Source organism: Platichthys flesus, chromosome 18 (assembly GCF_949316205.1).
Source record: "Platichthys flesus chromosome 18, fPlaFle2.1, whole genome shotgun sequence".
NCBI lineage: Eukaryota > Metazoa > Chordata > Actinopteri > Pleuronectiformes > Pleuronectidae > Platichthys > Platichthys flesus.
In genome coordinates, this window is record NC_084962.1 from 5,328,462 (window position 1) to 5,355,637 (window position 27,176).

General features: G+C 40.8%; 1 protein-coding gene across 2 annotated transcripts in view; it reads left to right on the forward strand.

The window, feature by feature from the left end:
• The window catches only part of snap25a (synaptosome associated protein 25a), a 33,863-nt gene extending 8,306 nt beyond the window's left edge, over positions 1-25,557 (forward strand). Inside the window, exons 2-8 of one of the 2 annotated variants that reach the window (XM_062411863.1) lie at positions 6,862-7,005; positions 8,651-8,692; positions 11,909-11,957; positions 15,098-15,215; positions 20,175-20,294; positions 22,421-22,565; positions 23,964-25,557. In XM_062411863.1, coding sequence (XP_062267847.1) covers positions 6,934-7,005; positions 8,651-8,692; positions 11,909-11,957; positions 15,098-15,215; positions 20,175-20,294; positions 22,421-22,565; positions 23,964-24,032 — 615 coding nt within the window. In that variant the 5' untranslated portion in view covers positions 6,862-6,933 and the 3' untranslated portion in view covers positions 24,033-25,557. Of the gene's footprint in view, positions 1-6,861; positions 7,006-8,650; positions 8,693-11,908; positions 11,958-15,097; positions 15,216-15,430; positions 15,549-20,174; positions 20,295-22,420; positions 22,566-23,963 lie in introns of both variants that reach the window. The other variant, XM_062411862.1, reaches the window with a different exon arrangement.
• Positions 25,558-27,176: the final 1,619 nt, after the last annotated feature.

Genomic DNA, 27,176 nt, shown 5'->3' on the forward strand with positions numbered 1-27,176 from the left:
GAGGGAGCTGTCGGGACACTTGGGCTCGATGAGTAATGTTACATCACAGCTGTTGAGGCTTGCTGTGGTTCCTGGAAGGACAGTGTCATCTTGTTGTCATGGTCATAATATGCTGAAACCTCCAAACCAAAATGCTTTTAATTGGAAGAAGCAATTCGGCGTACAGAATCATTAAGTGTTCTTCTAAGCTGCAAAATGGCAGCTGGAGTCTTGACAGGATTACATGTCATTTCACTTTTGCATTGTCATTTGTGACCAAATCAAAACGATCTTTTATCACATGAACTATTACAGCTTTTGTTACTGCGGTCATCTGCAATGGGAGATAACTGCCATATAAGTGAAGCACTATAGAAACCTTCACAATTAACTCCTTTTACATAACAATATCTTTTTTTTTTACAGACGCCATTCACATTCATGTGTTACTGTGCTGACTGCAGTGAGATGGTTTGTTTTAAACTGCCAGGCCTGAGGATGACCTTTATTTCCAGTTATTGTCATTTGAACACTCTGTTGGTCTCGTTCTCATTCTGAGCGAATCATAAGCTGGTTAAGTAGAGCAAAAATATATTTTTCAAATTGCCAAACTGTATCTATCACATTCGTGTGTGTTCTGAAGCCTCCAACAGACGGTGTCCACGCCACGTTTTCATCAAGGATCTGACGTTCAAGAAAGATAAAGATAGATGATTGATACCTGAAATTAAAACTAGAAAGCAAACAAAATGGCAGCCAAATGCTTTTGTGCACATTTTCTAATTAAGGAGCTGTGATTTTCATCAGGATGCATTGCATTTACCAAAGGAACATGACTTGTTCTAGCTTGTGATCATATACTGTACTGCATTACAGAATTTGCTATTATCTTAATGTGAGATTCACTCTTATTGATGCCGTTTAGATGACTGGATTCAGTGGTTGCAACTGCAAACTTTACAGAGGAAGGAAGACAAAGATAAAAGACATACAGGAGAAATGAAAGTTATCAAACGATATAGGAGAAAAGAACGGAGAAAGAGTTGAGGAGGAGCAGCTGATGGGGGCTGGTAATCTTCTGCAGGTAGAATGTGATTGGACAGGGTATGAAATATGCCATCCACCTCCTCTGGGAGGGCATGAATGGGGAATGGAAATAAGGGAATCTTCATATCTTTCTTTATAGGCCCCATGGCTATAACACTGAAGTGTCAGTTCTAGTAAACAGGACAGTAAACAGGGGGATTGATGGACGGATGGACAGACGGATGGATGGAGCTTGAAAGATGGATGCTCTATCAAACATTCATGGATGTTTCGATTAATACAGAGACGGTTCCATAGAGGCAATAGCCATGTTCTAGGGCTCAGCTAGTTATTCCACATACTGTTGATGAATGTGCAGGGCTCATCCTCATTCCTCTAATTGCCTTGAAATCTATGATAATTATTGCTAAGCACGACTCCTATAAATCACTGCACCATTTCTTTTGCCATAAATTGAATCATGCTAATCAGCAAACTTCACACTGCCAAGGGCAACATGGATGTAATAAAGTGTGCGCCTGCCACACAGGACAGTGGTGGGTTTGTGTGTTTAGCGCACCGTGCCACAGCCATAGTTGTGTGATTTTAATCACGTTGAGCTTGGTACTTTTTTTCCCCTGCTGTTGCTCTTTATTACCTTCCTGTTAAATTCAGGACAGAGGGTCACAGCTCTCACCATTTCCTGTCATAGATGTCTGCATCAGAGTAACACACGATGACAAGTTGACAGAAGCTCAAGGGCAAAGGTTGTGTGGGTGTGTGTCAACACACAGCGGTTGACATACTCAAAATGGATTGGTTTAAAGTCAACAAAGGAGATATACAGTGAATGGAGCCGATTACCTTTATATTTCCGTCCGCTGTTAACAATGGGAATGAGGGGCTTTTGGCGACATTTGTGGCAGATGGTTAGTGATGTTTCCTCGGTGTTAGATACATAAAGGATTCTGTCAGTTTTTATACCACTCCTTATGACAAATGAAAGTAACTTGCCACTAGAATGTCCCTCGATAGAGCTCATACCGCTGCCCAGCCCCAACAGTCCCCTTCGCTTCAGCCAAGCTGCACCACATTACACACACTCATAGATATCATAGATTTATGTTTTCATCAAGATCAATAAATTATTCTCGGGGAAATATTTTAATGAATGTCTATCCTATCTGACAGTGTTATGTAGATTGGAGAAAACAAATTCCTGCATTCAAATGTACCAGACCCATACCGCATCTTTCCAACAAGTTTTGTAGAAATCTGCATAGTTTTTGTGTAATCCTGCTAACTAACAGACACGCAATCACAAATTAAAACATAAGCTCCTTGGCAGAGGTAATATATTAGTCATCAAGGATTATAGATAACTGGATATCTGTAGTCTGATTACAGGATAGAGTGATTACTGTTACTGATAAAATTAGGTTTATTTAGTTTTGAAAGCAGTTACTTATCTGAGTGAGCAGAGGAGTTAATATACCAATTTGTATACATTAGCATTAATGTAAAATATTAAATTTCCTGCAAGAGTGTGCAAAAACGTTTTTTTAATGAGTAGACCTATTTTTGGCACGTGTTGTGATGAATACGGCACGTGCACACTGGAGGCCCACTTTAGCCAGATTAAGAGTTCCTGATTTGTCCAGTCGGAAGTTTATAATCTTCCTCCAATGTGCTGACAGAGGACTTTGTGTGAGTGATTAAAAACAATCTCTCAGTTGGACGGCCCAACATTTAATCAGTCGGGAATCTCCAGACGAATTAGTGTCCTTTGACAAGCACCATTTTATGGATGGCAGGCTCGGGTCTGCTGGTTAAAGATTCTGTAACTCAAAGGCCACCACTTTAATTCTTGTTCCGGTTAGTCTCAGTGGCATTTTCAGGTGGTAACGACCTATGTGTCAGTAGCTTCTCTTTATATATCTATACCTTCTATTGTTCTATGGGATCAGTGATGAAGAATATTGCACTCATTGGTCTTGAGATAAAGTCAGAAGGTGTTTGAGCTCTTACTTTAGCTTTTGGGTGTTGATTGGCTGGAATTAATTAGCTCAGATGCCTTTTGAAATGACTCTCCTTTGTTCATTTTAATTGATTCTAGTTTGTGCATCAGTGATTATGCCAGGCAATGGATTTAGGAGGAGAGCACAGTGTGATCTTGCACTGCAGCTGAACACAGAGCTGCATGTCAGTGCATAAAAATGGTAAAATTAACATACTGACCAGAGGAGAAAATATTTGTTTTATCACAGCTGCACAAGTCGAGGACACGCAGGACGGCCTTGCTGGTACTTCATCGAGTCGTATACGATATATTCAGACTGAGTCTGGGTTTGAATCTCAGCTCTTTGCTGCATGTCTCTTTACATCCCCACTGTCTCATATAATCAGAAAAGCCTGTTGAAACAAACATGTATCACATAGATGTCTGGAGGTGACAATTTAGGCAAATGTTTGCATTAACTCCTTTTTAATTTTAACAGAGTAATGAATCTGAACACAGATTATTTATTGTCTCTAAACTTTCACATTAGTTGTGTCTTAAAGATATCTAATAATAAACCAAAAACTATTTTCTCGTAGCCTTTGACCATTTACCATGATCCTCGTCCTTCAATGGAACCCGCTCAAGTGTCACCACACGACCCAGTACTTCAGTGATTCACAGGTTGCAGTAGAGTACAGTCCAAAGCTGTATTCAGATATATGAATACATTTAAATGGAATAAAATCCAACACCAAAACTTGCCCACAGATGAATGAGCTGATTAGAAGAGCGTTTTCTAACGTAAGGCCTCCTCCACACTGGATCCGTTCTGTTGATGAACTTGCTCCGGTGCTGAAGCGGGCGGTGCTCAGGGCACTAAGATGCAAAAATGTGGAGCTTAATTGAGATGTAAAGTAAAAGGTCAGCCTGGCCTGTTAAAACGCAATTGCCTGAATTAAGTTACATGGCTGCACATGCAGGCGGGCGATGATGCCCCTCTCCTCCTTCAGCGAGTCGCTCTGAAGAGGTTTTGACTCGGTTCAGACATTAGGCAATGCACAGTCCGGTCGTGGGTTTATGTAACCCAACATGGCCGCTGCTGTTTTGAAGCGATGCAGGGGAGCGAGAGGGAAAGGGGGAGTGATGTGAGAAGTCAGAGCAGGGAGGTGATGGAATGAATGGGATTCACAAATATAATTGCATCTGACTATATTGGAACAATCTATATAAGGATCTGCCATTCAAATGTGACAATAAAAAAGAGACTGTGCAGGACTTAATCATTCTGATACAGCTGTTGATCTATATGCATGACTGAATCCATCCACGGACATGAACGATTGACATATATCTTAGCCCAGGGAGGCTTTAATGATTCAGACTTCTGGCTGGCAGATGTTTTTAATGCGAACGTCTCTGTGCACACAAGTGGATGAATCAAACACGAAGGGTACATCAGGACCTCGGAGGCAGAATACCAACCAGACGCTGCTCGCTCAGTCACCAGGATGATGCATGTCCAGGTGGAAGAAGCCATCTGTCCAATAAGAAGCACACACTCTCTTGCCAATGCACTTGATCATCTCAACTGTTTCCTCTGTAATGCTTTCGTGGTGGTGCAATGTATTTTGCTGTTACTTTCTTCCTTATTCGTATCCCCATAAGCACCAGCATAAGCTTAGGCTATTCTGCCGAGGTCCACCACACACACATGTACATACAGTAGCCACATAAGACTCAACAAAAAACAAACAAACAAAAGCATCTCATTGAATTAACAATGAAGTGAATATGAAGGAGAAATAGATTGTCATCTTTATCACTCCACTAAATGGAAATTTTACTTTTACATGTTATACTTTTCAGACAACTGGCACAATTAACATGAATCATTCCATGCAGAGTTAGGTAAAGCAGAAGACTGGAGAGGCACATTAACACAGAGGTTTGCAAGTCAAGTTTCGATGTTGGTTCGCTCTAATATTTTTGCTCACCTTCACACCCCAGTACTTTATTACCTTGTGGGAGGTAGAAACCGTCTGTTAACACAACACTGACATATTAACACCTCATATGCTGAAGAAACCAGGACATGTAGCAGATACAGAGCAGCAGGGAAGTGTCTGGCTTATTGTAGCAGCTACGTGAGTTAACCAGATAGCTGCACAATTTGTTTCTGATGTATGGCATCAAATTTTAGAGGATAGTTTTTTAGCAATAATTTATCTAGTAATCCATTGTTGACAAAAAATATACTTATCCATAGACTTAACTGTAAGAAATGTTTTAAAATGGGAAAAAATACATTTTGTGCAAAACTCTCCATTAGAGGGGAGGTTTAAATAACAGAAACAATAATATTGAATGTGCCTCACAATTTTAAAACAATTACTGACGTACTATCAACTCCAGAGCAAATATATGAATGTTGTTGGGTGGGTGACTTTCTTTACCAGCATCAGGGCTCTTTTGCTCTCAGAGGTTAGCGTTCACTCCAGAGCCATGATCCTCCAAAACAATGGGCCAAAAGACTCTAAAACCTTTGTAGAGCTGCAGTTGGGTGTTGAATCGCATTGTGGCGCTCTCATATTCCAGTGATTGATTCAGTGTTAATATCACAAATATTTCTTTGTTTTTTATTTAACTTCCCTACGGATATGTATAAAAAGAAATGTTGATCCCATATCGATCCTTATTTCCTGCTCGGTACTAGACTCCATTACGGTTGAAGAATGACCTCATAATCAGAAAACAGTGGAAAGGAAAAATTTGTCATGTAAATGTGGATGCTAGTTTGTGACGACGTCTCATAGACATATCCGCTGATAATCTCCAATTTAGCTGACAGAAGACAAGTTGTTTTAAGATCATCTTCGGAGTTAGCTCCCAGTAATCCTACATCTGCAGATGCTACACTATTTGACTGGTGATGCCAGTCTCATGACCCGCAGAGGGTTGGACGGGATCACAGCTACGGGGCTAACACGGCTGTTTATGTCTCTCTGTGGCTAATCCTGCAAAATCCCAGTCAATCCTGCCTCTCTGAGACTGGCATTCCTCTGCAAACCTCAGCCGCCTTTTCCCTTTCCATTCACAACCCAATAAACAAACGCTGCTGCTGCAAGATCTTCCTAATCCTCCATTATACCGCCTGAAACACTTGCGAGGGCTCTGGACACAGCAGCTCCCAATTGGCTACCCCTTGGTTTCATTACATTCATTGTATGATTTTATAAGAGTGATCCACATTCATTTTGCCTATTTGTTTCATGACATGCTTCTTTGTTCTTTTATTTTCCTCCTCGTCCCCTGCGCAGTACATTTCACTTTTTTGTACCTTTGGCTTTTAGCTGTTGTTGTTATCCAGAGGGACTTGATGCCAGAGGTGCTCAAGGGCGTCCTACCAGGACATGTTCCCCAATGACGGATGTATACAGCCAACAAAGATAAAAAGGAATGAATTACCCTAGAATTAGCCTTAGTTTGTCTTGAATAAGTTGTGAAACTAAGTGATTGTTGAGGGATTTTGTTGCAAAATCTGTGGCTTCAACCCGCTGGTCACCACCACCTCCAGTCAAACGTTGCCACTGCTGCTTGTGTCTAATCCTCCTCATCAGACAGCTCCGGGAGGCTCAAAGAGAAGAGCATGCTAATATGATGCTGTGCTGATGTTGGTCCCGCATGTGATTACTGCTACATGCTCCTTCCTTGATGAAACATAAGTCGCACATCAAGTTATCCAAAGCCTGAAGACGGTTCAATGCCTCCGTGGATTCAGCTGTTTCCACTGCAGCATCCAGCTCTCCATCCTAAAGGCTTTTCCTCTTATCTCTCTCTCTCTATCTCTCTTCCAGCCCTCCCCGGACTCCCACTAGGATCTTCTCTTCCCTGTTGGAGACCTCCTCCACCCCCCACATCTAGCAGCCATGGCAGATGACGCGGACATGCGCAATGAGCTGTCAGACATGCAGCAACGTGCTGACCAGCTTGCCGATGAGGTGAGAACGACTCGTGATGGCGTGCCGACATGACGGCATGTACACACGTACACACGCGGACTAACAGAGACATGTAGTTGTAATTCAAGCAAAGTCAATTGGTAAAAGATTTTGAACAAACCAAAAGTCTCAGGTTTAACTCCATTCTCATAATATGAAGAATGTTTTATAGAATAATGTCAAAATGATTTTAGAGAAGTCGCAGAAGTACCTTCAGACCTTGAATGAATAATAATAGAAATTATACAGCACCATGTTATTGTCTGCCCAGGGCTGTGTGTGTGTGTGTGTGTGACTGTACCAGACTACATAAATTACTGCGGGATTGTTTTCGTTTGTGTGTAGGAATGTGGTACAGCTTCTGCATGTGTGTGTGTTTGTGTGTGTGTGTGTGTGTGTGTGTGTGTGTGTGTGTGTGTGTGTGTGTGTGTTTGTGTGTGTGTTTGTGGGTGGGTGAGTCTTAGAGAGAGAGAGAGTCTCAGTCGTGGCCCAGAGCAGATCAGCCCATAACCCTCCAGCTTCACATATGACTCACACTGGCACAGCTGAGCAGAATATTTAACACACACATGCACATGCGTGAACATTGGGCATGCACAAAATGGCGGCGTCAGAATAACCCTTTTTCTCGTCTGTTGCACTGACTTACATTAACTCTCAGATCCACAGAGAGGACAGCAGCTCATGTGATGCAAATGACACATCAAAGAACACAAGGAGGAGCTCTAATTAACGAGCGTATCGAATATCGGTGGCCTGACTTCAGACGAAATCCCAGAAAATGGGTGAAGGGAAAGATGAAAGACTGAGGAAATGGACAGATGAGCTGAAAGGAGGAAAAAAAACTTAATGAAGACTGACTTCATCAAAAAACGTTTGCCTCAAATCGAGGCTGCACTTGCTTCGATTCCTCACCCAACCCCCCCTTTCTTCAACCCCCCCTACTGCTCCAGGATCAGCCGTGCTCGCAGCGAGCACAGCGAGGAGAAGCTGTGTCATTGTGTGAAGGACGAGATATCACAGGGCGCTGTCCCCGCCGAGTGGCTCCGGCTAGCAAGCTGTGCTCTGCAGCATCATGCTTGTTAGAGAGAGGAGCGGAACGTGCAGCTACATATCTATCAGCACACAGGCTAATAATAGACACCCAACTGTCAGGGAGGAAGGGATAGAGCAGGATCAAAGAATGCCTTCTTTACAATGCAGTCGTTTTAACTGTATCCGTGAGTTCATGGCTGGTGACTTACTGGATCTTAAACTTGCCTAAAACCACTAAAAAAATCAAGCTTTTGATCCCGACTCCGAATCCACATCATGTAGCCCAGAGTAAGCAATTCAGTAGCTTCAGTCGATTCAGCCGCTGTGCCTACTACCAAATGTCCTATTATAAGATCTGCCAAATTCAATACTGGAAATGTGGACAGTCTGTCTCTGTGAGTTTCGTGTCGATAAACATCAGCTATTGATCCTGTCTCTGTTCTGATTGTTCAAATTGACTCCACTTATGCACAATTCAATGAGCGAACACGGACACATGATTGTGTCGGTTTATTTGCTACACACTGCAGAAAACGCTGCTTTATAATGTTGTATAAATGTGGCCTGTGATCACAAATGGACACTAATCATATCTCCTGTCTGTCCACAGTCACTGGAGAGCACTCGTCGTATGCTGCAGCTGGTGGAGGAGGTAAGAAAAAAACTTTTTGGGATCAGTGTCGGTGTAAAGGTTTCATTTTTAGTTTCTCAATATAACCTGAGACAAAATATGACACAGTAAGAATAGGAAGTGATCCGATTGATTCACTATCAAATCAAAAAACTGCAGAAGAAAAATCGTTTGTGCCAGAGTGTATAATGAGAGAATTCAATTTTGAAGAGGAACAATTTAAGCAATCTATTAAATTCGTTTGAATAGTAAATCTTTGACAGTGTTATACTTTTGTTACTATAATTAAAATGTTAATTTCAGCAGTTTGTTAAGGGAGGAGTGACACCAACACAAAGAGCAGTATATTTTAACATTTTGCAATAGCTACTCCATTATTGAGAAGTAATAACGGGTTAATAGATTATTTACAAAGTGCAAATTACAATAAATGTCTTTATTCACGGCTTAACTGTAAATGTGGATGAGCCAGCATTCCCAAGACACTTTCACACAAGCTCCACATTCTTCTCCATGTTCAACAAAGAACACTGCAGCACCTTACAATAACAAATGAATCAAACAAGAGGAGGACAACTGTGTGTTGTCTTACAGGAGCAGAGCTGCCTGTGTCCTGGTACACTGAGGAGTTAGAATCTCTCTGTTGTCTCCATACATGGGTAAAGACTCATACATTTGTAACCAGTGGTTAAAAACGCGAGTTAGCTGATCTCCATGACAATAGAAATGTCATGTTTTCGCAAGGATGAGACCTTATTTAATGTCTTAATTTCATATTTCATATTTTAGCAACGAATTTGCATCCCCACTCTCAAGTTTATTCATTTTTTCTTTACACAACTTTACCTATGGGTAGCCAACCTTCTGCAGGACTCTACACTTACCAGCACCTCTCAGTTGGGTTACTGTGTTAAAAAAACAAAGTCTAAATGAGTTATGTACACACACAACATTAAATGCTCTTCTTTCGTGGTCTGACTCCCGGCCTGGATCATTTGCTGCATAGATGTTGTACAAATAAAGCTACAAAATGATTTGAAATAATCCTAGATAAAGAAAATGCTCCAAAAACATAATTAATAAAAAATGTGGGAACTTGAATCACATCTCTTTCTCAATCGACAACATAATTTTCTAACAAAAAAAACCTTTCTAGTTGATGCTGACACACAACTTCTAGGTCCTGTGATGAAGTACCAGTCACATCAATGATTTCTTACTCTGGATCCAAATTTGCGTTTGCTCTAAAACAAGCATCATTGTTATGTTTTAATTGCTTTAATCCAATATTCCTCTAGAGCAGGATTGAGCAAACCATGACTCGACTGAGTGATGGAGTGAATAGCATGTATTCTAGGAAATTAAGTAATATCAGAGAGTTAGACGGAGGAAACACACCCTTATTTGTATTCACGCCAATAAATTACACCGTAATAAACAGAGGGTGAGAGATGAGGAGAAAGAGAACCGAAAGGCTCTGAGAGTGGCACGGCAACAGGGAGAGTGAGAGAAGGAGGCAGTGAAATGAAGAGTGGAGGATACAGGAAGGGAAAGGCTTCGGGAGCTGGGGGCGGGGGATCCTGACAATCTCCCGGCGCACATCTCAAGGTCATATTGATCATCAGTCGACATATCTCACAACGCCGCCCCACCGCTAAGACTCTACTGCAGGGGAGGGGGAGGCTGTGAAGGCGAGAGACAGGGGGGGAGCAGGGGGAGAAAGTTTACCGCTCCTTCAGTTTGATAGATGGTCAGAAAAACAGAGGAAGGACAGACGGGGATTGAAAGATGTACAGAATACAAATTCATCTTGATTATATGGAAATTAATGCAGAATGACTTGCTTCACTATCAATTCTCTCTGGATGTTTTTATACCATCACCACACAAACAGCTGAGGGGAATCTGGAAGACCCCACCTCGTAGAGTATATTCAGTCATGTCCATGATATCCTTCGGGATATAAGCTTCTGAGACGTGTGATATGATGATTTGCTGAAAAAAGCTCACAAAAATTTGCTTTTTATTTAGAATTCTTGACTCAAAAAAGTCTTTGCAGCCCGATGTATTAATCCGGCTCCTGGATTTGCATGAGTAGGCTTCACGGTCCTGTTTGGGATCATGGGTGTATCCCGAGGGACACATTTCAAATCCTCTGGAATTTCTCTGGGAAAAAGGCTTTCCATAGTGCCAGAATAATTGCTCCCCTCCCGCCTCTCTCACATCAATGTGTAGCTTTCCTTCCAAACTGCTGAGCAGGCAGGGGGATGTGTGTTTAATGGTGTGTGCGCTAGTAGCACTGACACAACATAATCTTATTTATGGCTATCAAGCCGAGCCAGGTGCCACATCTTAGTGCAGTGGTGCTCAGATGAAGCACAGGGAAAGAAGAGTTTCACATTTAGTGTCACTATCCTCCTCCTCCTATCCTCCTCCTTCTATCCTCCTCCTCATACTTGCGTTCTTTCTACCAGCATTGAAACCAGCAGCTGACCCAGCCTTTAAGTGACTGATAGCTTTACTATTGAATCCGCATGGAGGCCCCTCATGCCAGAAATCAAATGAAACCCTTAAAGCTGAAGAGAAAAAGACATTCTCCATTTTCCTCTATTGGAGGACTAAATACTCTCACAGTTTACAGGCAATACTTAAACATGGTCCAAAGGTCCATCAGCTGCTGACATCTCAGAAGGATGGGGTGTTGGGAGCCTCTGTTATTAATTGCGTAATTACAGAAATTCAATCGCGGGGTCGTCGCTATAATAAGAACCCTTCTTTACTGTCAGCATTTCTATTGTTACTCTCTTGGGGGTGTTTCCATGTTTCGTGGTAAGCTGTTATAGATAAATGACCTTTGCTCCTTCTAATCAATACAAGCTTATTTGCTGATGTTGGGGGAGCAAAAATATTCAAATATGTTTGTCCAGGAGGATGGGGATGTCAACACAGGGACCACAGAGCGTCAGGATGTGTAATCAGATGCTGTTAGGCCTTCATCTTGTGAGCGATTCTCAAAGAGGATTCATAAGGAATCAGATGTTTTCCAAAAAACTGTGGGTTTTCATGTTTCATAATTCTCTACCTTCATTCTGAATTGTTTCAGTTGACAGCACATATTTGCCAGCAGCAGCCGCTGATTCCCTCGGCTGTTTTGGCCTCATTACTGACCTCTCTCTCATTTTGTTTCCCCTCCCTCCCTGCGCCCCTCCTTCACACCTGCCTGTCCCTGGGGAGTAGAGCAAAGATGCCGGCATCAGGACTTTGGTTATGTTGGACGAGCAGGGAGGTAAGTCTGCAAGAGGAGGGATGGCGAGTTTAGTTACAACACATAGGTATTAATAAGGAGCTATTCACATTAAATAAAGTTGGTATCATGATTCTATATGTAAAAAACACGTTAAATGCTATTCACATTCTAGCAGAACCACAAGTGACACCATGATATATAGATAGAAATATTGCTGTTAAGTTAATGGTAACAAACATGAATGAATGAATGAATTTGCTTCATATGCAGTTGCTTAATTGTTTTCATTTAAATGCATTGCCAAACTAATTCATTTTTTCCTGATTTTTCATTAATTTAAAGTAATAATTTCTGATTTGGGTTTTAACACATTTAATTACTCAAGGGGACCAGTTTAACTTTCTTTCAGTTTCACCTTTAACCGTTGTTTCCTTTGGCTAACTTTGTGTTGTCTTTTTTTGATTTGCCTAACTGCGTTTGATTTGCCAGCGGCCTGTTTAGTGTCATTACCAAACAAAAGACTTTGAATAGAAAATATTGAAAGTGCCAAAACATGAACAGATCCAGTGAGGAATATTTAATGCAAGCCACCGCAGTGCCAAAACCCGACAGCTCAAAAGCAAGAAAACTGATTTCTCTTGCGTAATCCAGTTGGGCTAACATGTTTGTCCCTGTGACAGCTGGTGGCAGGGTGTTGATCAGCTGCTCTGAGATCTGTTGGTGCTGTAACCTTCTCCGAAATTGCTGAGGAAAAATGTCGGGACGTGAAAGCGATTAAATTGGACATTTTAGATTTTACCACAGCATAAACAGTGAATGAGTCTTAACAGGCTCCATTTTATGGCACAGGCCAGATGATAAACAATTACAATTTGGCCAGCAGGTTTTAAACAGGCCAGAGAAGAGCTGAGCGGACCCTGCCACACTGCTGTCACTCTGATCTACAAATACCAGAGGTGGATTTAAAAAAAACGATCGATTTAGCTGGTAAAGACAAAAATATTCACTTCTCTGTCAGTTCATACCACTTTGTACAATCCCTGGTTACATGCAGTTTTGTTAATGAGCAAACAAACCCAGAACCCACCTGGACTTAAAAGTTTTATAATGTGGAACATCAAGCAGGTAATATTAATACTATTAAAGCTGGTAATGAATATATTGGGGACTTCACCAATCCTGTAGAAGGGAACCATAATTGTACCAACATGGTTGTTCACTCAGGGGGATGAGAGCTCTGCCATCCTCTGACCATCCCTTTATCCACTCGTCCTTATTCTTTGTCCCCAGCGCTCTTCTTCAGCCACAGGATCCCTACTCAGAAACCAATTGAAACGGCTCACTACACACAGAGGAGGCTAAAAGCCTGAGCTGACCTCTGACCCTGTGTTATTGACTTTAGTGCAGGCCAAAATATATGTAGCTGTGTAGCACTTGATGCTGGAAACAGTTATTGACGAGTGTGAATGTTTACTTCAGGTGAAATCAAGTGTAAACTTATCGCCGCTGAACATGTTTTCTTAATCAAATAATGAGTGCAGCGTGCCGAGTGCCCTTAGCCCACTTCACTCATCGTGGATCCTTTCTTAGTTGAATATATTTACATAAAATGCATGCCAATCGGGGATTTTACAAATCTGGACTAGTTTCTCGATCCATATTTAACTGTGCCTCACCCTTTCACACTCTGCCTGCACTGTATTTCCTTTAATCAGGATGTAAATCCTCTGTGCTGTGGAGCCGTCACCAACCCACCATCCACCACACCAGCCTGACCAAGGCCCTGACGCTCATAAACCAGAATTCAGTCATACTTAAATTCCGTTCCATCTCCTTGACCATATGCAAAACCAGACAAAGCAACACGGGCAGTTTGTAGTTACACACACCACTCTTATTCTCTTGATTGTGGCAGCAACATAAGACAATGTCAAACACCACAACCGATATCTGTGAAATCTTATGCAGCCTATTAATGTGTCCCATAATGATGATACAGTCCAGCACCAGGCCTTGATCCATAGCAGCGAGGGCTCAGTCAGAAGAAAGCAGACGTAACATTACTCGACAATGTAAAGCTGTTGGTATATTGTCATTGTTTTCACATAAGGTGGCAAGAGCACGTTCTTTTTTAGTTGGATTTCCTCACAGCAAAAAAAAGGAACAAGTTTATCTCAGCATCCTAATCATGACAATTTGATTGTAGATCAAGAGACAGTGAAAAAAATCAACCGTGGAAAAAACAGACCTGTCAGGTAATAATGCACAGCGCAAGTAAACAGCTCCCAAGGGAGTTTTCTTTGCTTTGGTCTGATGGAATTTTGAAATATACATATTGGTTGAATAAAGAGCACAGTTGCTAGGTTCTCGGACTGCAAATTGACACAGGAATAGGGAGCAGGAAAAGTAAGGCATTTTAAGAAATTCCCATATTTCCTTTTTTGCCAAGCAGGGATATTAGATAAGATTCTAAAACCATGAAGCAAATAGCAAACTTAGCATAAAGACTGGAGAAACGTCCATCTTTGTTCTGTAAATGTAGTGTTATGTTTACTCTATTCCCACTCCATGAGCTGGCAATAGAAGGCGGATCCTATTACCTTCGGATAATGGCAGATGTAGGATCTTTCCAAACAGGAAACTGGAAACCGCAAACCTCAGGGACCAATTCGATTTTTTTGGGGACAGGCTAGCTCTTCCCTCCTGTTTGTAGTTTTATGCTAAGCTAAGCTATTTGACAGCTGGCTCTTCCTTCTTATTAAGCGTAGGCTACAGAAATGAGTGCTACTCACATGTTTATCTTACTGTCTAGCTAGGAAAACAAATTCTGATCTTTACAAAAATACAAAACTATTCTTTAAAGTTAATATTTAAAGATTATAACTTTCAAACACTTAAACTGAGAAATTATATTCACTGTCATTATTTTATTTGTTGTGCTATATATTACATTGTCTGGCCTAAAAAAAAATCAGTGAATGCAAAATTTTTTATTTTACTGTATGCCACCAAATCAATGCATTCAGTAGAAACACAGATCGGTCTTCTCTCTTACCGTGACACACACCAGGGTACAAACACACACACACACGACTCAATTACTGCTCATAATAACTCATATTTCTGTCAATCAGTCAATGAAATTCATTCCACTACTGTCATCCCTTTGTCCTGACCAGAGCAACTCGATCGTGTTGAAGATGGCATGAACCATATCAACCAAGACATGAAGGAAGCCGAGAAAAATTTAAAAGATTTAGGGAAATGCTGTGGGCTTTTCATATGTCCATGTCACAAGTAGGTACTGACAACGTGCCTCAAGGTTCTGAACATATGTGGTGGCGTCCAGTTTTCCTCTTTTTTTTGGTTTTACTTTCTTTTGTCACAGTGAGTGTCTGAAGTTGTTGTCTTATCTCCTTTGTCTTCTCTTTATCTCTCTCTTCCTCTCCTCTCCCTCCCTCTCTCTTCTCGTGCTTCGTTCTGTGGGGGATAAATGACTTGTGTTTAATCAGAGCAACTGGAGCGCATCGAGGAGGGAATGGACCAAATCAATAAGGACATGAAGGATGCAGAAAAGAATTTGAACGATCTAGGGAAATTCTGTGGTCTTTGCTCCTGTCCATGTAACAAGTAGGTGCTGCTTGCCTGCCTGCCTGCCTGCCATTCAAAAGAATAAGACTCAATACCTAAGAGATTGAAAAATAACAGAGGTAGAAGTGACATCACGGTTGCCATTAGACAATAGTCGGCTCTGCTCCAGCTCCAAATAGATACTGACTCCCGCCCATTTACAGCTGTAAGAGGTGGACATAGGAGGATATGATACACTTTCTCTCTCTCTCATACACACACACACACACACACACACACACACACACACACACACACACATGCATAGGATACCTAAAGTTGAACTGAAATTTGAATAATTTTCACTTTCCATGTCAGGACAAGAACAATGACACTGTACATTATTTTCTGTTTCTCAGAACAACGTAGGTTTCAGGCTGAATGTTTCCCATTGCCGTGTTTATCAAACACCAAAGGACTTACTTTGCCAGAAGACAGGCTGTTGACCTTATAGTGCACTAAAAACAAAGGGACAATGATACAGGACATATTTTTCTGCGCTTCTTAATTAACAAGCCTGCAGTGTTGTCTATTGACAATCTAAAGCCCCTTTAGTCAAATGACTGAATTAAACACATTTTATAATCGGCTCCTTCTCTGAAATGAGAGACACTGTTGAACGCCCCCTTATTTGTCGAGACGAGCAGTAAGAGATGATCAGTTTATCAGGACGTTCATGATATCGGATATGACAGCCTGCGTATACCTGTTAATATTGGTATAAAAGAGGTATGAGTGTGTCCCTAAAACATTCAGCATTAAGATGGATCCTTAACTACTAGCAAAGTGGAAGCTGGCAAAATAACCTGTTAGCGTTAATATTAATTTCCAACAGATTAACGTTAGATGTCTCATTCTTTTATGGATCCAAACGTGATGATTGTCAATAACCTGACTGTCAAAAGTGGCAGTGATTAATCATCCATACTCCATACACTACTCTGTGATTAGAAAGATAGTACGATGTACTGTGTAGAGTAAAATACGCAAGTAAAATACAGAGCCACTAACTTGCATCCTCACAGTTACATAGTATATGGAGTGCCAAAAATGAATGCCCCCTGAGACTAATGTAGACGTATCAAGGCAGTAGAATCAATCAAACTTTCCTTCTTATCAAACTCAAACTTTTATAATAAACTATCTTTTGTTTTGATGGTTACAAATGTGACCCAAAAACTACCCAAAGCCCAAAAGACCTAGGAACTAAGCAAAGAATATTTTTAATTTCAGTTAACTTGACTTGACTTAAATTCAACTGCACAGTACACGCAGACACACACACTGAAGATATCTGGTTGCTAATGCAGTAGCCTTGGGTTCTGACAGAGACTCTCCACTGGATTGGCCTTCTGAGAAACAGTATCCCATAGTTCATAGCGACCATGCCGTAGTCCATCCAGTCAGAGCCATCGCTACCTGATGGTCCTCCGAGAAGTAATGTTGATGCTTCCAAATCCCACACACACTCTTCCCGAACTTGTATATTTCTTTCTCGCTGCCTTTGTGCAATGTGCAAATAGACCGGCGAGACCCAAATCCTATAAACCCAAGCTCAAAAAGTCCAGTCCTCCACATAAGCTCTCCTCCACTCAGCAAAGGCCATGGCTCATCAAGAAGTGCCTCTCTTAACGCCCTTCTGCCAAGTGCCCTTCTCCAAGTGCCCTATTCTCTAAGCTTCCACTTCTCCAAACGCCTTTATAATGGGAGTCATATACATGCAGGTGTAGTCATTGTAGAAGTCCCGCTTGTAACATTTGATTCCTTCTGAAGAGTTTTTTAGTATGAATGCAGAGTGATGGGACAATGGGTACTTCTACAACGACATCACTTCCGCTGTTGGCCTTCCCAACAGATTAGATTCTTCCAAAAGAGCAGGGCTGCGGCTCCCGAGGCACCTCGGCACTCAGATCATTTTATGTCCTGACCCTGTCTGGTTATTCAGTGATCTTTGTTCCAAAATGTCTTTGGTCAGCCTGGTCCAGGACTGTTTGACACTTCTCCTCATCTGCATGATCTCTACCACCACCGCACCGCTTTAACATCCAGTAGATCCTCACCCTTCTCGCAGGAAATGAGACCTCGCTGTTAACCCCCCTCTCCCCCCACCACCATCTCTGAACCGCAGAGTGCCAATGACATGGAATGACTGGCGAGCATGTCCCTTTGAATGCTCATGCATGCATGACGATGCAACTCATAACAGCAATGCTACCCGTGGAGATGCTAAGTTTCTGATGCTAATATTAACAATGGAATGATGATGTTGATGATGTTGATGATGAACAAATGTTTTATTTACCACGAGCTGCACAAAGGCCTTGTCTTTTCCAATGAGAAATCATGTTGATAAAAGAAGAAAAGCGATTGAGTTTAAACAGATATATTTAGCCAAGGTTTTAGTGGCTAAAATTGCCAAAATATTAAAGCAAACAAAATTGTCAATTGTGGCCCTTGCATGAGAAAGAAAAAAAAGGAAGAGAGAAGAGAAAACTGTGTGAAAACAATGACACGTCAAACGGAAAAGCAGGAGTGATGCGCTTTGCTGAAACTGGGTTAGAGCACATGCGCAGTAGGACATTTTCGCCCCCCCCCCCCGGTTCTGCTGCAGTTTGTCTGCAGTGCCGTCTCTCCTGCAGAGCGCTGGGCTATAACTTCATCCTGCACTGGTTGTTCGGCTTCGCTGTTTGCTGAGCTCCCTCTCCTGCAGGGAACTCGCTTACATGTAGGTCAGCGTTTCAGATAGAGGCATGACAGCCTGCTGGGAAGTCAACGCAAACTGGATGAACACATAGAATGCGGCCGGAGTTGAGAAAAGAGACATATTTCCTCACGCCTCTCAGAAAGTGAGACTTTATTCCATCATGCATGCTGCTATATTCCTTTAATCCCTGCAGCGTGCAGGCTGTCTATCAGAATTAGCTGACTGTTCGGTTATTCGGGGCTTAATGCCTTCTGATTGTCGCTGTCTGCGGGCCACTGAGTGGGTTCTGATTGGTAGATAGCTCAACACACAGGTCACTCAGGGAATGGATTAGATAGAACGAGTTTTACGACGGGATCTGCAGTACTCGTGGCATCTAATCAGATCATCTCAGTTCAATCGCAGCAAAAGTGATTAGGGAAGTGCATTATGTCCATTCTGAGACTGTAGGGAAGCAAACGGCAAAGGAGAACAAACTGGATATCAAATGAACGGAAAGTGAGATGAGGGGAAATGAAACGGTCACAGATTAGCTATAACAGGAAGAAAAAAAATGAAAAACAAGGAAGGTAGAAAGCGGAAGGACTCAGGCAAGGGTAGCATGTGTGTTTACCACAGTGGTGTTTGTCAGCAGGGACAGGGAACTCAGTGAACCCTTGCCTCAGTCCATTTCTATTAATAAAAGCAGTGTAGGAGGCTGAGCCATCGCCATCCCTGATACAGCTTGAATACATCGAAGCAGCACTCCAAGGTTAGACCAAACTCAGCAACTGACACTGCAAAAGAAATTACAGAATCTGATTAAATAAAAACATTCACAGATATGTGATTGTCCTGCCTCAGAAAGTGCCTTAAATTCTGGAGATAGCGACGGAAGAAATAAAAATGTATCCCTAATTGTTGAATCTTCCCCTCTGTCCCAACTCTGTGCCAAAACAGATGCAGAATCAGATTGTTAACAAAGCCGAGCGGCCGAGCTGTGGTGGCGTGTTGTGTTAGCGCAGCTGTATTTGTCCACCTTTTCTGCTCTTGAAACAGAAGCAGGTTCTAGGCCTCTGCCTAGCTGCTGCCCGACATCGCAGCTTGTCCAGTGGCCCAAAACCTGGAAGAAAAGCAGTGACGTGTCAAAACAGCAGAATGAGGGCAGGATGTCGGGGGGGGGGGGGGGGGACACAGGTCACTGGGTGTAGGAATAGTTAATAATGGCGTTACTCTCTGTTGACTCCCTCCAGTTCCTTGTTTTATTTTGTTCCCTTAAGTCGTTTCGCAGTTTGTTCTCCACATTAATCGTCGTCGTCCCCCCCCAACAATGTAACAGTCCTGTACACTCTATGTTGTGTGTCTGCCAAAAGCTCATCTCTTCTCTGTTTTCTGTCACACTGGGACATTTAACTGTGGGAGCTGGGGTGGGGCTTATCCTTGCAACATTACAGCAGTGACGGGGGGGATGATTACAATTTTTTTTTTTTTTTTAAACAATAGGATCCTAAATGGTGCAGCTACTGAAATGCATGCTTAGATTATAGAGAACACATATATGTGACTTGGCATACCAGGCTTGCCTGATTCTGAGCAAGTATGTTATATAAAATATAACATCACACACATAATTATTGTGTAACTACAGAATGAGCCCGTATCCAACCCAATATACCAACCAGTCCATGCCTGCTATGCTTTGCTTGACTTAGTCTAGTCCCCACCATATATTTCTGTGCTGAATGCATGAAATCAAATAACTCCTCTGTGTCAGCTGATCAATCCCGCTACATAATGACATGCTGCTGCATTACCTCAAATCCAAGGCTTTCCCTGTAGATATTAGACTAATGGGAAGCCAGCCTGGTTATTGAGGTAAAATGATCAGTCCAACAGTTGAGTAACTGTCCCTCCTCATCCTCCCTATCGCTGCCGGTGGCCAGGATGAAGAGTGGAGCCAGTAAGGCCTGGGGGAACAACCAGGACGGAGTTGTGGCCAGCCAGCCCGCCCGCGTGGTGGACGAGCGTGAACAGATGGCGATCAGCGGAGGCTTCATCCGCAGGTAAGACTGACGATTTAAGTGGATACTTCAAAACAAACAAAACTGGACCAATACGACAGGATGAGGAAAATGTATAGGCAGAACAACTCCTAATAAAATCACAACTTTCAAACAAACAACAACACTTTTCACTTGTATTACCCAAACAGTACACACCAGTGAGCTTTATTATTATTTATCAGGGGGCGAACAGCAGGAAAACAATTGTATATCCTTGTATCTTCTGTAATGCAAGAGCAGTTTCCTCAAGTGCACACATCACATTCCCAGTCTCAGATTACATGATCATATCACATGACTAGCCAGGGTGTTCCTCCCGAATCTACAGGGAATACACAGCGTTATCAGGATTTACTTTGCGTCGTAGTGTTCTTGCTCATTTGTTTACTGTACCTCCGACAAAATAGTCCTGTTACAGTGAGACAGGGTGAGACCTGAATTATTTAGGATAAACTGTAAACTTGTTGTCCCTCGGAATTTTGATTTTAGGGTCATTGTAATAGCAGCAAAATGTACACACTACACTGTTTGACTCACATGTATAATTAGTACCATTACACGTTCTTTAGATGTTTTCTGATTTTTATTTTAAAAAATAAATAGCACAGGACTTCTATGTCTGATGTTTTCATATTAGCATGGGTGTTACTGAACCCAAAGTCCCTCAGTGTTGTGCTGTTTTGTTGTATTACTCACAAATATTTATCCTGAGGGATGTTCGGAATTGTCCCGAGTCCATGATGTGAGAAATCAGATCTGCAATATGATGTTCGAAAGACTGTTGGAATACATCATAGTGAACCAATGACATTATACCATCAACTTTGCACCATATAAAACTCCACAAGGTTGTGAAGGACAGTATATGTATTTTCTTTCAAGAACAAGTTAATAGATAAATTCATGGAGTAATTTAACCCTAAAATATTTTAATTATCAAACTCATGACTCACATAGTGACATCCTCAGGTTGATGGATTAAGTTCAAATTACCAAATGTTAGCAAGCTACAATGTTAAACCTAGATGGTAGACATGTTTAACATCACACCCACTCAATAATAACATGTTAGCATGTTAGCATCATAGCCGAGCCCACCAACAGCTTTGCCTCCTGTCGATGAGGTGTAATGGAAGTTCAATACCACATCACTGTCACTGCCTATTTAAACTGATTGATATGCATTTTCAATGAGGCACTACCTACAAGCTACTGCTCAGAACTACTTTTTGCCAAAGGACTGTGAGCATAAGAAACAATGGGTAGGTGTGTTGTAGTCACTAAACGGCCTCTGCAGGTCAGAACGGCCGTGCGAATGAGTACAGGACACAGGAGGAAGCTGCAGTTAAGTGGAAAGGAGGAGGTGAAGAGATTATTTCTCCATCACTGATTCCTCTCAGCACACGTGTCACTGTGGTGAGATGTGGATTGGATGATTTGATTCAACGAAAATTTTCAACAAGCTCAGCTCCAGCTGCAGTTCATCTAACCTCACTTTCTAATGTTTTGGCTAACCAAAAATACATATTATATAAGTCTGTCTTTCATATACATACAACAGATATCATAGTTTACATTATTTATTCAGACACTAGTCGTGGCAGATCAGTGAAGTAATGAATCTAATGAATAAGAGATTGATTCTTATCTCAGTCTACATCCTCTCCACTGTAAACAAAATGGTGTTTGAGGCCCATATGGCTGTAAATTGATCAGTATTGGGTCTCATTGTAAATACTGTGGTGTCACTGCAGTTCATGGGTGTTTCCCATTACATATTCTTACAGTTTAAGCCTATATCAGTTATTTCAAATGGTAAATTGACTTAATCACCACAATCCTTGTTGTAAAAATCCATGTTAAAGTAAGTATTATTAGAGAACTCAGCCGAAAAACACAATGTAAACTGCTGTGCAGAGGGATCTGCTTCTGTCCAGATGCCTGGTCTGAGGTCAGGCTCTGCTCCTCCGAGGATCAGAGGCGAAATCTGGATGGAATATGGATGAGAAGGTCACAGAGGAAGCAGCCAGCACCTTTCTGAACCTGGTCGATGTTTAAATATGTGGCGTGTATGTGACCTGGTGTTTATGCAGACATAACCTCTAACCGGGACTGTGTTTGTTTAGGGTAACAGAAGATGCCCGGGAAAATGAGATGGACGAGAACCTGGAGCAGGTGGGCGGCATCATCGGTAACCTGCGCCACATGGCCCTGGACATGGGCAACGAGATCGACACCCAGAACCGCCAGATCGACAGGATCATGGAGAAGGTACACCCCCGACGACATCAAGATTCAACTGCTCTTTTTATATTTATTGTACAGTGCATACATATAAACATAGAATAGATTAATTTAGTCTTATTTCATTTTGTAAAGACGGATATCACGTCCAGAATAATTTCCCCGGAATTCAGTCATTTACCTGTAATTATTTATTGTATTTGATATTAGTTTCCTTTTCATCATAATCTGGCAACATAATCTAATCTGAGCAATATTATTTAACCTTGACTTATCAATGAGTTTTATACATTTATACGACACAGTTGAATGTGAGCACCTCTCAGTTACTTGAGAGACAAGTGTACGTCAATGATTCCCCTGATCCTTCTTTCTTCATTCTGTCTCAGGATTTAAATCTACTGATATTACAGTCATAAAATGGAAAGATTATAAAATCAGCATTCACCACCATTATTATGATAACCCATTTAAAATAATTTGCTTTTCTAATAGTTAGCCCATTGAAATCAATTCTCTCAACAATCATACAGAGGGCAGCAGCATACTTTCATTTAAACACCTTCCGGTTGTCAGAGGCATTGTTAATGAAAATCAGTAGCACTCAGGTTTCAAACATAATATTACATTTGGAAAATCTAAATCCCTGCTCTAAAGTGTAATTATTAATTTGTTAATTCTGAAATGTTTGTCAGTGTCTCTGTTGACATATGTTAATAAATGATAAGGTTGATAAATGTTAATCTTCTCAGATATGCCACTTATTGTAAGCAAGTAGTCATGACAAGCTGACAGTGGAGTCACAAGCTTAGTGATCATAGATACACATTTTATTATCAGACCTGCAGAATCTTTAGTGCATTAATTCAACAAAGTCAATTTGCAGCCACCAGCAAGATCCCTTTATTATTTATTAATAGCCCTGTCGTACTGTATGTTACAAATCTTTAGCATTTATAAGTATTTGTCTTTATCTTGGATTCTTGGCCAGGTCTTTTGAAAAGCTTTTCCATAAGCAGTGCTGCACTGATTTCTTATGACTGTTCACAGTGGTGAATAATACAATTCACTCTGTGAGCCTGAGTTGTCCTTACTTGAAAATGAGTTTATTATAACATGGATCTGTCGACCGAGAAAAAACGTAAAAACAAAAAGCTTCAGGTGCAATAGAAACATGTCAGTACTAAACCAAATGGGGGGGAACTGGTTCCAGCCTCGATCACTTTAAGTCATGTCATGATGCCCATTATCCTCATGAGCGTTCAGAGTCTCAATGTTCATACATCTAATCTTACAGCACAGGCCTTCAGACATCTCAGGTCAAACAGGGGTTTTAAAAAGTTTGTCTAGACATGAAAAATCATATCATTTATAATTTGGATCAAACTGACATTCTTCTCTTCTCTCTTCCTCTCCTCCACCCAGGCTGACTCCAACAAGACCAGGATTGACGAGGCCAACCAGCGTGCCACGAAGATGCTGGGCAGTGGCTAAGCGCCCTGAGCCCGCAGCGTGACAGTCCCCGGCGTCCCGCGCCGCACATCGACAGGCGCTGACTTGCTTTCATCTTGGTATTGACCTTCTAGGTTTGCACACATGCACATATCACCTCCCTTCCCCATTGTAAATGTTGTTCTGTGTCGTCTGTCGAGCTTTTTCAAGATGATTGTCCTCGTAAAAAGATGATTTCTTATACTCCGTATATCATTCTTTCCAAAGGTTGTATATAGTGCTGACTTGATGGCTCTCTAGCTCACCTGTGAAGTTTTTATTCTCTTTATCAAAATATATATAAATATATATCATATATATATCATATATAATATATATATATATATAAGTACACTGCTCTGGATGACAAGTATATTATAGGAATGCTATACAAGCTGTTTGTTTTTATTCTTTTTCCTTTTCAGTATCTCAGTATCGTCCTAGTAAAACTGTGTCATTCCATTTAGGCTATTGTCATGCTCCTTATTTTGGTGTTGTCATGACAAAAAAAGGGAGAGACGACCGATGGGAAAGCACGAGTAAAAACTCGCTAAGCGACGGTACAGATGAACGGCATTGCAAAGAGCACTTACAATCAAAAGGCAGTCGATGGTACTTTTTCCTTCACCGCAATCATACTGTTCATACTGAGTTACTGTTTAGACAATGTGCAACTAGACTCTCTGTAGCTGTATTAGACATTGCATTCCGAGTGATGTGAATTGTGCGTTCTCTGCATGACAAATGGTAGATCTTAGTCTTATAAATAAAACTCGTCTGAAAAATATATATAAAAAAAAGATAACAAGGCAGTAGCAAATTGACAAAACCGCATGCTCAGTATTAGGACACAGTTGATCGTTCCATACTCCTGCAAGTTTGCTATAGTGCCACTCTTTCTGTCTCGATATATTTACCGACTGTGACCATCTTGTTGTACAATAATGCAAAAGGGATCAAAAAAGTGTGTTAAAGATGAAAAATACGAGGACTTGGGGTTGTCTTGCAAAAAATGACCTGTTTTCTAAATGATTATGCAGTTCAGTGATGAAGATGTTGATTCTGTGCTGAAAGAGAAGGACTGGTTGTGTACTGTAACATAGGTTTTGGATGCTCTGAAAAAAAATAAACGTTTGCAATGTAAAGCAAAGACGCATATTTCTGAGAGACCTTACTTTTATAAGAAGACTGTATCTGTAAGTTTATTCTCCCCCCTGTCGTTTGTTATTGGTAAAAAAACTGATAATGTTGAGTTCCAATGATAACTATACTCTGAAACAAAAAATACATACAAAAGGGTTTTTTGTTGCTTCTGTACTTTAGAGCTATGCACAACCAAATCGCCAAAATGTTGAGTAGTTAGAGTAAGGTGATTAAATACCTAAACCTGAATGACACAATAGGTTCAACTGTGAGATTGATGTCCTCAACGCATGTAATATTAATGACTCCCTCTCTGTATCCTGTCAGTGTGTGAAGTGGTGGACATTTTGTAGCTAGCTGAATTGATTAAAAGTAATAAACCCTAGTAACACCCATGTCTGTCTTTATTGCTCCTCTGAGTCCAGAGGCTATTGTCTCGTTCTGTAAATCCCAGGGTGATTTTGACAGAATATACCTTATATATCAGTTTATACATGTAGACAATCACGGATGTGGCAGACAGTCCACCTTACTGTAAGTCCAGGAATGTCACCAAAGGTTTAATACACTGACAGTCATGAAGGTAGAAGCTTCTGATACTTTATATAACCAGAATAAATAATAAGGATTCATCATCTTTATCATCTGAAATGTGGAGAATCCAAGCATGAGGTCATTCTGAAAACAAAATACTGGTTTGACATGATGTTTGAAGTCTGAAGTATCTGTCTTTTCTATTAAATCTTCTTAATATCATTCAATTGAGACATTTTTAACTAAATATAGAAAATCTCATAAACTATCTTGAACTCCCTTAAGCAAAAAGTTATCCTCACTACTTCAACTTACTAGAAATGATTAATCTTTATGTATTGCATTTATTTCTATTGTGAATAACTGTAAAGACATGAAAGCCAGAAAAGCGTATTTGCCAAAATGTTCTTTATAATATAACTTACAACATCAGTTTAATCTTGGCACACAACTGCAGTATAAAGCTGTAAATGTCAGAATGGTGGCATGAGGGTAGCTAAAACCACCCAGAGCTTGGTGCTTGACGTCCTAACTTCAGTAGAAACAAGGAAGTGAAAGAAAAATATTAATATTTTCCTTCCAGTGCTGGAGGTAGCTCTTGGTGAGTAAACAAAGTATTAATGCTAAACTTGCAGAGCAATGCTGTGTAGCAATACCAAAAACATATCACCTCTGCAAGGACAAAGGAGGAGACACACAAAAGTTACAAATAGAACATCTATATGTTCAACTAAATCAGTTTGGAGCGTATATATGTGTGGACCAAACTTCATCTCAATCCAGTCAGTTCACTTCAAGATCTGTTGGTCATAGACAACAACAACACATGTGAACATGGATGGACAGAAGGACTGAATAATGGAGGGAGGAACATCTGCTCACTGCTGGAGGTCAAATATTGTTTTTCTGAAAATAAGAGAAAGCATAAAAACTATAAATCAACATTCTCCTCTTGGTCTCTCTTTTTTGCTTTCAGGAGTATGGACTATAGAATAAAGGTGCATTTCACCTAAAGAGATTATATATTACACTAAAACTTTATAAGTACACACATAAGGAACTATGTGTCTTTGTAAATCACTTGGTAAATGTTAATTTTCTACTTGAGTGGCGCCTTCTTTAGTCCAAAATGATTAATTCATTTCAGGAAGCAAACTTAAGATTAAGTTGCCAGTGTCAGACGTTTCCTCACATAGTGTATATGTGAAATATACACAAAATCAGACACTTGGTGGTTGATCATCATCTGGGCCCTAAAATAATAATATTGATAAAACTTACATTTTTATAGCTTTTTTCAAGGGACCCAAGGACCCTTTACATATTTAAAGATTCCGCACTTTTTTTTGCTTTTAGCAATTTGTTTAAATTGCTGATTTAAGCACAAGAGATTTGTAAAACAGTAAATGTAATTTTTTAATTTTAGAACAGATCTCAGTGTCTGTTAGTTATTATTAATTATTTCATGTG